The sequence below is a fragment of the Arachis hypogaea genome, chromosome 7 (genome assembly GCF_003086295.3).
Source record: "Arachis hypogaea cultivar Tifrunner chromosome 7, arahy.Tifrunner.gnm2.J5K5, whole genome shotgun sequence".
Classification (NCBI taxonomy): domain Eukaryota; kingdom Viridiplantae; phylum Streptophyta; class Magnoliopsida; order Fabales; family Fabaceae; genus Arachis; species Arachis hypogaea.
This window is the reverse complement of record NC_092042.1, coordinates 79,061,561-79,074,196: the sequence shown is the minus strand read 5'-3', so window position 1 is coordinate 79,074,196 and position 12,636 is coordinate 79,061,561. Positions and strand designations below refer to the sequence as shown.

The window sequence follows — 12,636 nt, the reverse complement described above, 5'->3', positions numbered from 1 at the left end:
GGAGCAAAAGATTTGGAGTAAGAGGATCGACGGAGTTTGTAATGGATACATATATACACCAAAATTCGTAAATATTCAAGTACACCTAAAAGATTAAGTTTAATGGATAAAAATACACTTTTAGACTTCACAAACCTATTAATAATATGACATTTCTGTCCATTCAAAATAATATTTTAGATGTACTTTAATATTTACCATCTTTTATGGGTACTTTTATGCACTCTAAACTTTTTCATATATATTTTCAACCATTTATTCAATTGTGTATGACATTATATTGAATCATTCATCATCTAGAGATTATCAGAGTTTTTAACATAACAAAGCACTCATCTAATCTACTGAGATGGTGATGAATGAACCAATACTTAGCACTCATAGCATAACTCTATCATTTCCTAGAATCACTTGGATACAACAGCTGGTTGAATAAGTAGTATGAAAGTGGTAAGGAAACTAGCCCCATGAACTAGCACTACCTAACTATACCTTCTGGAATTGGCATTCCATTTATTTGAGTTCTGAATTTGATTGTCCCTACAAATCTATCATATCATCATCATTGACTGCCTTATAAAGGCGGTAATGAGAGAGAAATGGCGAACCTCATCTGAATTGTTTTGGTAGCTAGTAAGTATAAGATGAACGTTAGGAGTTAGGACATTTATGAAAATGGTCCAACTATATCCAAGGAAGGGAGTCAATTATTGATATTACACAAAAAGAAAGTTGTACAAATAAATTAAAAACTTCATGATAAAAATATAATTTGTTCACAGATATGACAAATAAATTGATTGAAAAATGTTTCGTTAGTCTTTCCTCTCTTGTACCCTTTCTTTAGCTTTCAGGTGTTGAAGGAATGCATTGCACAGAAGAATGTTCCTTTAAAATTGTTTTATAGAATAAATAATATACTTTATAACCAATGCTTGTAATCCGTTGTAGTCTAGTTGGTCAGGATATTCGGCTCTCACCCGAAAGACCCGGGTTCAAGTCCCGGCAACGGAATATTTTTTGTTAATCTACGCTTCTCTACAGATCTTTACCTTTTCTTCTACTATATACATTATTTTCCATTAAAATTTCTTCGAAAGATAATCTTCCCTGTACCTTATCACTATTTTAAAATTATTATCACTAACAAAATATTGAAAAAATCTGTCATAATCAGAATCTGATTCTTCACCTAATAATAATAGAATGAAACATTATAAGTAACTGATTTTGAGTTGGAAGAAAAATGTATATATGTTAATATATAATTCTTAAACAACTTGATTGTAAATTACAAAAGAAAAAATACTCTTAATAAATAAGGACTTGGAAGGAAAATGTCTCCTATAAATATTTATCCTCCATTTAAAAGTGTGTGGAAAATGAATGTCCAAAAATAAAGAAGAAAAATAAACAAAATGGACAATGATTGTTAAAGATGTTCTCATGTCAAAAGATAACGATTTTTCAAACACATCCATAAATGTTTACAAATAACTATTCATAGGTAATAATCTTAAAAGGAAAAAATATGCATCCAAACCAACTCTGAATTAATCTCAAGCTTGAACCTTTGCAAGTGAAAACATTTCAAAACAATAACACTACAATAAATAAGACTACGCTGCTCAGCAATCAATTTGCTTCACCAGCAGCTCCTACTGGACATGAAAAAACATGGTTTTAATTTTAAGGTTACACATAAAGGTTTAACATGCTATGAAAAATTAAATTCTTTTCTTTGTTTTTTTGCTACTAAATTTGTATCTCAGAATATTACAAGTACAATATAGCCGGTAAGAACCAATTGAATTATGTTGTTCCAACCTTAGCTTGAGCAGCAACCAACTCTTTTCAATGCAGAAACATCATTTTTAAGATCTATTTTCTCCCCTTTCGCGGGAACGGCAGCAGTTCCATTCTCTGCAGCCTCTACCGCTTTCTTGCTCACAATTCGGTAGATTTGAGTTAGAACTTCGGCAAATGCATTCTCTACATTGGTGGCCTCCAGAGCTGAGGTTTCCATGAAGTACAGTGATTCCTTCTCGGCATAAGACTTGCCGTCTTCGGTTGACACGGCTACAAGGTGGCGGAGATCTGATTTGTTACCGACAAGCATCACAACTATGTTGGCATCCGTGTGGTTTCGCAATTCTTTAAGCCATCTGTCAACATTCTCGAATGTTGCATGGCGGGTGACATCATACACAAGAAGTGCACCTACAGCCCCACGGTAGTAAGCGCTGGTTATGGCGCGATACCTGCAAAGAGAAACAATGAAAATCAATAACATGCAAAGTTAGGATATTCATTAAATACAATTTATCCATAACAATCCATTATTTATTTTTATGCAATAATGCAAACTTGTATTAATTATGATGGCAAATGACAAAATAAGCATAGTCATGTCATTGGCTATAAGACATGAACAAGATTGCAACCAAGAAGCAATGTCACACCCAACATTTTTAAGTTGGAAACTCATTTCACAATTGCTCTAAACAAAAGACTAGAGTCCAAATGCAACATATCCTGGATTTCTACTTCTGAAAAATTGTACAGACCATCATACCCTTCTAACACGTATCTCTCACAATTAAGGTTTTCTAATTACCTCTTTTTTTACAAGAAGGTAATAACTAATAAGCAGTATATAACAGTAATTTAATTATTAATTTAATTATTTAACTATTTAAGTGATATGGGTAAGAATAAATGAATAATAGTAGTCAAAGAGCCATGTTCAAAATACGGATGATGTGTGCAACACATTCTTACAGCTATGCGATTTCAGAGTTACAGTTGCAATATCATATTTCCCGCTGATACACTATCCAGGAATGTCTGCAAGTAAAATTTCAATAACAGCTTAGTTTTACCCGACACAATTTTCCAAATTCACATTAGGTGAACTAAGAGAGTGCTCAAAACTTTGACCTCTTCAAGGTACATGTCATTTGACAATTTGTATCAAATGGATCGCATATGCTTCATTTAGACCATCATTCACCACAAAGAACGCATAACAAAGATTAAGCCTAGTGACAATATCTATTTACAAATCGGGCATCAAATCTAAACAACCTGGTCAACCAAATCTCTGACTTGGATAAGGTATACCTTGAATCTAGAATATGACTGCCATGATTGAGAACATCTTCCACAAAGAGTTTTGCTGCTAATATACCTGTATTCTCACCTAGAAGAACCATGGAACCAAGAAGTTCGGGTTCAGTCCACACCACTAAGCAAAAACCCGAAGTTACATTTCTCCAAAACTTCCTAGTTCCTATATTAAGCGTATAACAACAGTACCTAAGGTGTGCTCTCACTCTAGAGCACACACACTGACACACTTAATCACACACTTAATTTCTTTACTCTCATTACTCAAAGAACATTCGAGTAACTTCACAAATACTTCCACCTTGCAAAATCCATCAAATTTACACAGATGCAGAACAATTCAAACTTTTCTAAAGAAGGAAAAATTCCATTATAAAGAAGTATGACATGTGCATTTGCCATTGTAAGAAACAAATGCAACAAAATCTAGTCAGCAAGACAATTATCGGAGTCTAACAGAAAATATTTTCACTTTTTTTCTAATACACCGTGATTCAACCACGACATGCCTATGTCATCTTTCCTAACACTAAAAAAATTAGCATTTCATAATAATCAATTGAATTGCTGAACTAACTTAACGGTTAGTTGAATTCAATTAAATAAACAAACCACGTTACTGTAGCCTTAGTTCCCTTTTTTTTAACAAGTTAATAATGACATAAGAGTAAGACAAGGATGTTTTAGATCGCCTTACAACAATTCCAGTTTCGAAAATATAAATAAAGAAATAAAATAACTCTTCGATTCCAACTCTCCACACACTGAATCTAACAGAATTACTGAAAAACTTATTTTTTATTTTTTTCTAAGATTAACAAATATTTGACACAAGATCACGATCCAGCCAACCGGCTTAGCAAAAGATAAATAAATAATAGTAAAAAGTGTATACCAACTTATCTTGATTTCAATTTTGAAATCATCTCAAGTAATAAATAATTTAATAATTACCCAAAAATAAAAAATATGGTACGACCAAACATGGCTCAGATCCATTTTCAAAAGAAATTCAAATTGTTTCAATCTAGATCGAATCTGAACCCAAGTAACCGACCTAACTATTTGCCACGTCAGCACGATCTTCTATTCGTCTCTTCCCATTGAACCCAAACAAAAAGGAAAAAAAAACGCCGAACAAAAAAAAAGAAGCCAAAACGAGAAAGAAGAAGAAGAGAAGGGAGGAACCTTTCTTGACCGGCGGTGTCCCAGATCTGAGCCTTGATGACTTTGGAATCGACGTTCAAGGTGCGAGTAGCGAACTCGACGCCAATGGTGGACTTGGACTCAAGGTTGAACTCGTTCTTGGTGAACCGCGAGAGGAGGTTGGACTTTCCGACGCCGGAGTCGCCGATCAGGACCACCTTGAAGAGGTAGTCGTAGTCGTCGTCGGCTCTATAACCCGCCATTGAAGAGAGAATAAAGTAGGAGGATAGTGGTGTTGGTGTTGGGGGTGAAGAGAGAGAGAGAGAGAGAGAGTGAAAGCAGTGGGAACTGAAGAACTGAGATGCGTGAAAAGAAAAGCGCTTAAAAAAGCGCCATAAATAAAATCAAGTGAAAATCAATCCCGTCTTATATCTTAGTATTTTAACGCTGTATTAAATTCTACTTTCAAAAAAAATAAAAAAAAAGGTAAATATCTATTTGGTTCTAAACCTTTTTTTTTTAAAGAATAAATGTGCTAAATTATTTGACAATCATATGACATGCACGTGAAAAATTAGTTATTAAATTAATTATTTATATAAAATATATATTAAAAATAGATTAAATTATATAATTAATTTTTATATTTTTATTAAAATTATAATATAGTTTTTACATTTTAAATATTATTTTATAGTTAAATTTGTATTGTTGAAATATTATTGAAATTAACTAAATATTTTTTAGTATATTCAAGTATTAATGCATTTTAAAATTTTAAATTTAAGAATGATAAAAATTTCACAAGCATTCTCTTCATCTTCTTTGGTCTCTTTGCTCTCTCCCTCCTCAAGCTCTCTCTTCGCGTTCTTTCCTTCAAGCACAAATGTTATGAGGTTTTGTCATAGTAAAGATGTACATGGTTTGAGATTTTTATCCGGGCTTGAATTTGATAAAATCATATTATTTTTAGGCTACACTAACCAAGTTTAAATCGGGTGAAGTTTAAGTCTTGATAAATTTTATGTCAAAAAAATATGATATATTTATTTATAAGGAAGAAAAAAAACATACTTATTACTAAGAAGTTGATATCTATACTTAAATTTAAATTTATCCATAAATTCTAATTTATATTTCTTTAATCTATTTTCTAATTCAACAAATATAATTAAAAACAAAATAATAAGCTTATAATGTTTTTTATTAGGATAATAAGTTTATAATTAACATAACATAATATTGAAATTACGTTAAAACATATATACCTCTTTTAGTTCATTTAGGGTGCACACGAATCGAGTGAAACCTGGTTTGCCTTGACCGAACCCAATCCGACTCTAAATAATGACTAAGTTTATTTTTGAGAATCTTACCTAGATCTAGACCCGGTGAAATCACAGGAAATTACACTACAAGAACAACGTTGAGTACCGTAGATTTAGCGTCGCAGAGTGACGACAGATTTACCGACGGTAAAGACATCGAATTCATCAAGTTAAATTATTACTGGTGAATTTACGTTTTCGACAGTAAATTCGCGGGTAATAATTAGAGAAAAAATAAAAAAATTAGGCCCGTACTTTAGGATCGGATTTACCATTGGAAAAATCCGCCGGTAAGTCCATTTAGTGAAACACTGCGTTTTGGTGACCTGCAATAGTTGCGCGAACGCTCTCCCCCCTTCATTTCGAATTTGTCTCTCTCTTTCCCTTCCCTTTCTTCTTCCACTCTTTCTCTAACCCTTTCTCTTCCCACCGCTTCGTCAGCCCCGCTATCAGCCCCACCGCTGCCTCCTTAATTCGTCTCTCTCCCCTTTCTTCTTCTACTCTCTCTCTAACCCTCTCCCTCCTGGTCGCTCCGTCAGCCCCGCCATTGCATACTCTCCGGCAGCCCCCCACTCTCTCGCCGCCATTTACTTCTGTCAACCACCAACAACAACGCCAGCCATCACCAACATTCTCCCGTCCACTTTTGTGTCCGTATTCTCCGGTGAATAAATTTCTGTTTTTGTTTTTGTTAAATTTAAGATTAATTTAGATTTTAGTTGTTAATTAGTATTATGATTTAATTAGAAATATTTTTTTATTTAGTGAATTTACGCGATTAAGATAGGATTAAATTATGTTATTAGACTTTTGTAAGTTTTAATGTTGTAATGATGTGATATTATTGTTGTTGTGCTATTGGTTTTCAATGAGAATTGAATTTAGTAAATTGGTGATGCTCAAACTTGAATGCATATATTTCACATAGTTCAAGTTATTCTATTCAAATAGAAATATTGTTAAATGTTTGTGAGGTTAGAATATGCACTTACCTCTTTTGTTTTATTTGATTTTAACGGATAATATATTTCTTTAACTAAGTTTAACGTAGTTTATTTTGATTAAGCATTTTAAATGATATTGTGAATATGTTTAGCACATTTTTTTATTGGTATGCTCTTTGCAGACATGACGACAACAGAGGTGTTACGAATCAGCCTAGAGGTCGTGGTCGTGGTAGAGAGATGATTTTTGCCGGTACTCCTGAAAATTCTGAATTATCTCCCTCTACTCCGACTATCTCGGTAATGTCACAAGTTGCGGGTGCATCGGAACAGTTGTTCATCGTGGTCCCTAACTCCAACTACGTTCCTGCGTCTACGACGACAATGCCACCTCTATCCGCTCAGTAGCCCACTGCCTCGGTGATGCCACCTTCATCGATAGACATCGCAGTGCCAGAATCCTCTCACAGAAGTTAACCAGTCGATGTCCTTCCACCACCTCCCATCGTACAGATGATGATTTGGCCTAATGACAGAATGGCATAAGTACTACTTTAAGTCTTTTATATGCTGAAAGTGTTTGATAATTCGTGATTAGTGATCTTGATTATTGATTCTAATTTTAGTGGATTTAGGGTTGTAGGTTTGATATGCTGAAAGTGTTTGATATATTCTGATTATTGATTCTAGTTTTAGTGGATTTAGGGTTGTAGATTTGCACTGCTTAAAGTATTTGATATATCCTGATTATTGATTCTTGATTATTGATTCTAGTTTAGTAGATTTATGAATGTTGCTTCTTGATTATTGACTCTTGTTCATTAATTATTGACAATTAGTGTTGTTTAAGTTAATTGTTGATGGATACAGTTTGTGGCGCATTCCAGTTATAGATGAAATTCTGCCAAAATTTCTAAAAAAAACTCTATATATTATGGTTATTTTCTTCTGAAGTTTTAATTTATATTTTGCTATATTGGTTTGTTTGTGAATTGTTGATAACTTTGCCCTAAACAACAATGCATGTACTCAGGAGATGACCAACGTCATCAAGATGATGTACGATCATTCATGGCTGAGCTACAAGAAAATTCCTGTTGAGACCAGAGAGCGATGGTTCCAGAAGTTGGCGGTAAAAACTTAATATAGTCAAACCTTATTAGCTAGTTTATATTTTCTATTTTGTTTAATACGATATATTTTGATCAACTAATTTTAAATTTTCTTTGTGCGGGTGAAATTTATATGGGACAAGGAGCACGATGACCTCATCAGGAAGATATATAACCATCGAATGGGTCGGCGGCTGCAACAGATGTTGGAGGATGTACATGAGAGGCGTGACCACCTCACTTCCTGGCTTTGCCCGGAAATAAAAAAGCCTCTGTATGTTCATTGGGAGACTGATGAGGGGTTCAAGGATCGGCGTCTCACAAACAGAGCTAATAGAGCATCATCCAGGTGATGCGTGAGCATCTTTATCCTATTTTCTCCTTATTTTCTAGTCATTTTCAGTTAGAATTTATTAAGTTTTATAATATTTTAGTGCAAAAATCCTCTTTGAATGCTACTTTGAGTATTTTAGTATTTTTATTTATTTCAAGTAAAATTCGGAGCAATTTGGCAGAGTTTTGTGTAAAAAAGAGAAGATTTAGAGCTATCCCCCTTTAGCACTAAACGCCAGCCAGCAGCACAGCAAGCCTAGGAATTTTCTGCCTCTTTGGGTGCTAAACGCCCAACTGGCGTTTAGCGCCAGGCAATCCATATTTGAAGCCCATCAAGGAAGCGTCTTCAAGTGGATTTAGCTTTTATTAGTTATCTTATCTTTTATTTTGTAATTTTTATTTACAAACAATATCTTTTAGTTTTAGAATTTATTATTTTATTTTAATTTCAAATCAAATTAGGTTAGATATAAAAGGAAAAAGATTCACCCTTGAAAGACGTCTCTCTTCCGCACTTTGATACTTTTCAGAACCTTTGTTTTCTCTGTAAGCCATGAGCCATTAAACCTCCTTGGTTAAGGTTATGAGCTCTGTTTATTTCTATGGATTAAGACTATTGCTTTTCTATTTTAATTAATGTACTGATTTAGTTTCAAGGATTACTTTCGTTCTTCATTTTATGAATCTGGGTGGAACGAAATTATGACCTTTATTCTATATGCGTTCTTGTGATCCTTGGTAGAGGTCTCTCACCTGAACAACAGCTTGAAAGTAAATTCCTCCTAAACTGCTAATTACTTGAACTAATCAGGATACGTGACATATAATCCTCTTAGTTTTGGGTAATTAGAGTTTTTGTGGCTATAAACTAGAATTGAATTTAACCCTCTAATCGGAATCAAGTGACCAAGACATTGGCGGTTATGAAGGTTAGAAGAGACTAAATCACTAAGACATTAGGGTTTAGTCAATTACAGTTTGCCATGAAATGAATCTTGCATGATTAAAATAATTGGTTAGAAAACTTAATCCAGAAAAGTAAACATCTCCGATACCTTAACTGCTTTCTCTTATTGATTTCTCACCAAGTCTCTTATTTGCTTTCCTTACTCTTGAATTACTCTTTAATGCGATTTCAAATCACGAAACCAACTTTTCTTCCTGCCTAACTAAACCAATTATTCGACCATTATTGCTCAGTCTATCAATCCTCATGGGATCGACCCTCACTCACCTGAGGTATTACTTGAACGATTCGGTACACTTGCCAGTTCAATTGTGGACATTCCAAAAATTCACACCACCAGGTCATCCAAGTATACCGGCGGCTTAATGATCTTCATGAAGACTAAGGCCAGACTGGTATGTAGCTTCTCTAATTTTGTTATTAACTTAGTTTATTCTTTGACATATCATTAGTAGGTATACTAACATATTGTTTCAATACAACATGAGTAGTCGAAGTCATTGGATCGCAATGCGACAATAGCAGAGACCTTCAAGTATACCCACACATTGAAGGAGAACAAGGAAACCTTTGCGAATCAGCAGTCTGCGGATCATTATGTAAGTAAACATCCTATGATATTAAATTTTCAATTAACTGTACAACTGTCGTCCTAATCATAATAACATGTGTTACACAGGAGTCCAACACGTAGAGACTGGAGGCCACAACTTAGCAATCTCAGCAAAGTGGGGAGGACGGCAGTGGCTCTGTTGCTTTAGTTATCAATCCTAATGTGATTTGGCGCGAGACAGCATCTGCGCCGTACAAGAATCGCGTCTACAGACTAGGGTCGTTCTTCGCCAGCATCCTCTGCACCTCCACATTGACGCCATCGTCTGTCTCTGCCACTAGTCGAGCCGTCAATCCCAAAGAAGACATTGATTTGAGGCTACAGGTGCAAGAGCTCATTGGGACCCTTCAAGAATATGCTCACGAGCTTAACAAGACTCGGGAGAGATATTAGGAGATCCTCACACGTGTGACGGACACGAATGAGCTCAGGTTGGAGTGGAAGGAGCAGCTGGAGCGGCTTCAACGATGGAGCAGCAGATGGCGGTGTACCAGGCTCAAATGTGCGCCAGTGGCAGCGGTGCTGCTGCTGGGACATAGACATCACCGCCTTCTCCGCTGCCTCAGTAGGACCAGGGGAATGACGACGACGCTGACTATCAGGATCTTTAGTGATTAGGACTTTTGTTTTTTACTAGTTCATTGCATTTGATTTATTTGACTTTTAATTTATTTGAACATTTGATATTTAATATTACATAATTGGTTTCTATTATTTATAATTTGACAAATAATTGTGTGAAAAATAAATTTAAATAAAAAATTAAAATTAAAAAGGAAAAATTTAAAAAAATTGTGTCACAATTTTTTTTAAAAAATTGATATTATTGTCGAATTTACTGAAGGCATAATACAACAGTAATAGTGCAAAAAATAGGATATTATGGCGCCAACGTTATCGTTGAAAAAAATTCATCGGTAACCAAATGATTTTTTTGGGCAGGTAATCCAATAGTAATTACCGGCGAAGTTTATACCGTTAGATTTTATTCATTTTTCCATTGGTAAATCTGATGGTACTCAGAATTTTTCTTCTGGTATTAGCCCCAAAATATTCGGGTTCGGACTAGGTCTTTGGGCTGGTCCGGGTCATGTGCACCTCTATTCATAGTTATGAGAACATAACCGGTCATACTACCGGGTTAATGAGTCATTGGTTCAATCATTAGGTCTCAAATTGAACCGGTTGATCCGATCATAATTAAATAATTATATAAAATTTAATTTAATTCTTTATTTTCATAATAAATATTGTTTTCTTTAGTTTTATTTTATATTCAATTAATTATTATTTTTAAATTTTAATAACTCATCAATAATTTATATTTATTATACTCTTCAAGTATTTATACATTTATATTTATTATATTCTTATTTATCAAAAAATAAAAATAAAAATAACAATTATAAAAATAAAAAATATATTGTAGTTAATAAAATATTTTTTAAATTTATAAATATAATTTAATTTTATTTATATAACATATTTAATAAAAAATTTATGTATAGAAAATAATATTTTTCTAGCTTAATTGGGTTTGATTGAGTTGGTTTAAATTGATTTTAAATGAATTTGATTAGATTAATTATTTAACCAATTTAAATGATGATCCAATCTTAGATTAATGACCGAGTGATCAGATTTTTTATTGGATCGATCGAGTCGAGCTGCCTTTAATAACTATGATTGTTTTTATGGATTTTTTATTGGTGATGTCAAGAATAAACTATTTGATTTTTTTTTTCCAATTCAATTAGGGTTGTAAAAGTGAGTATTAAGAAGGCTTCAAAGAATCTTGAGCTTTATTGGGTGAACCAATGTTGCAAGTTTCAAAGTTATCATGCTAAGAAAAAGGGGTTCTCAACGAAGGTTCATGTGAATGAAGGTGAAGTTTGGAGTATAAGGTTTTAAAAAAAAAAAAAAGTTGTTAATAGATTAATACAAGCTCTGCCATTTGCTTCCAAATCAGGAATAAAGAGATCTCAAAAAATGGATATTGAAGATAAATTATGTTCTTACATAAATCTTAGTTTTTTTTTCCCGGAAAAAAAAAAAACTAAATGGATCAAAGAGTCAATTTGGATAAAGTAGTGCACAAAAATCGGATTGATTTCAGGCAAACTTCCTTACGACGACCTTCTTCAACCAAGAGGACCCTAGTTAAGTTATATAGTAAGACTGTAGTGGCAAAAATAAATTTATTGTTTGAAAATAATTTAATATGAGAAAAAAATTTATTTTTTTAAAAACATTATTTTTATTTAAAATTTAATTCTATAATTTGAAATATCTATAATATATTAATAGAATATAATTTAGTTTTAAAAAATGTAAGAGTAAATTTAAAAATCAGACATTTTTTTGTATGATTTACAAATAAAAAAATGAGAATTAACTTTTTCAAAAGAATTCAAATAATTTATTTTTAGTTATTCCAAAACAAGAAAAAGAATTCAACTCTCAAGTGAATTCTAATTCCTAGCATTCTAAACAAGTTCTAAAATTTTTTGAAACATTAAATGTTTATGAGAACTCAATTATAAAATTATTATACTTGGTTTAAAAATTTAATTACAAATTTTTAAAATATAGAGAGTAAATTGTAATTTTATCAAAAATATAAAAACTAATTGTATAATTTAACCTTAAAAATAAATTAAATAATACATATATTTATATATAAATATATAATAATTGATTTATAACTAATTTTCTATATACACATAATATTTTTAATATTTGGCCATTGTTAGTTGGAGAAAAAATGAATAAAAAGAAAAAAAAGAGATCGAATAAAAACAAATTCTTTATTTGAATAGAAAAGAAAATAAAAGGAAAAAAATTTATTGTGGATTCCACCACTAAAAATTTCTTTCCATCAATAGCACAAAAATAGAAGAGAGTGTATTGAGTTTGGAAAACTTGATTTATTATAATGATCAAATATTATTAAAATTTAGTTAAAAAATTATTAATTTGTTAATTGCTTCAAATTGTTTGGTTAATGTGTTTGTTAGTGTGCAGATTTTAATTAATGGGCCAAGGCAATTTAAGCCCCACTTGT

At 32.5% G+C, this 12,636-nt stretch overlaps 1 protein-coding gene and 1 non-coding gene across 2 annotated transcripts; one reads left to right on the top strand and one right to left on the bottom strand.

Annotated features, from left to right (window-relative positions):
- The first annotated feature begins 941 nt into the window (after nucleotides 1-941).
- On the top strand, nucleotides 942-1,014 carry TRNAE-CUC (transfer RNA glutamic acid (anticodon CUC)). The gene has a single exon. It is a non-coding gene; the product is annotated as a tRNA-Glu (tRNA).
- Nucleotides 1,015-1,532: 518 nt separating this feature from the next.
- Nucleotides 1,533-4,703, bottom strand: LOC112703594 (ras-related protein RABA1b). The gene is made up of 2 exons (XM_025755127.2): nucleotides 4,318-4,703; nucleotides 1,533-2,261 (listed from the first exon to the last, which is right to left on the bottom strand). Exons 1-2 carry the CDS (start codon nucleotides 4,536-4,538, stop codon nucleotides 1,829-1,831), a joined length of 654 nt encoding a protein of 217 aa, XP_025610912.1. The 5' UTR covers nucleotides 4,539-4,703; the 3' UTR covers nucleotides 1,533-1,828.
- Between the last annotated feature and the right edge of the window lie 7,933 nt (nucleotides 4,704-12,636).

Coding starts and splice junctions, on each gene's coding strand:
- LOC112703594 (XM_025755127.2), bottom strand. CDS start 4,538: ATGGCGGGTTATAGAGCCGACGACGACTACGACTACCTCTTCAAGGTG. Junction 2,262..4,317: donor GACACCGCCGGTCAAGAAAG/GTTCCTCCCTTC, acceptor TTCTCTTTGCAG/GTATCGCGCCATAACCAGCG.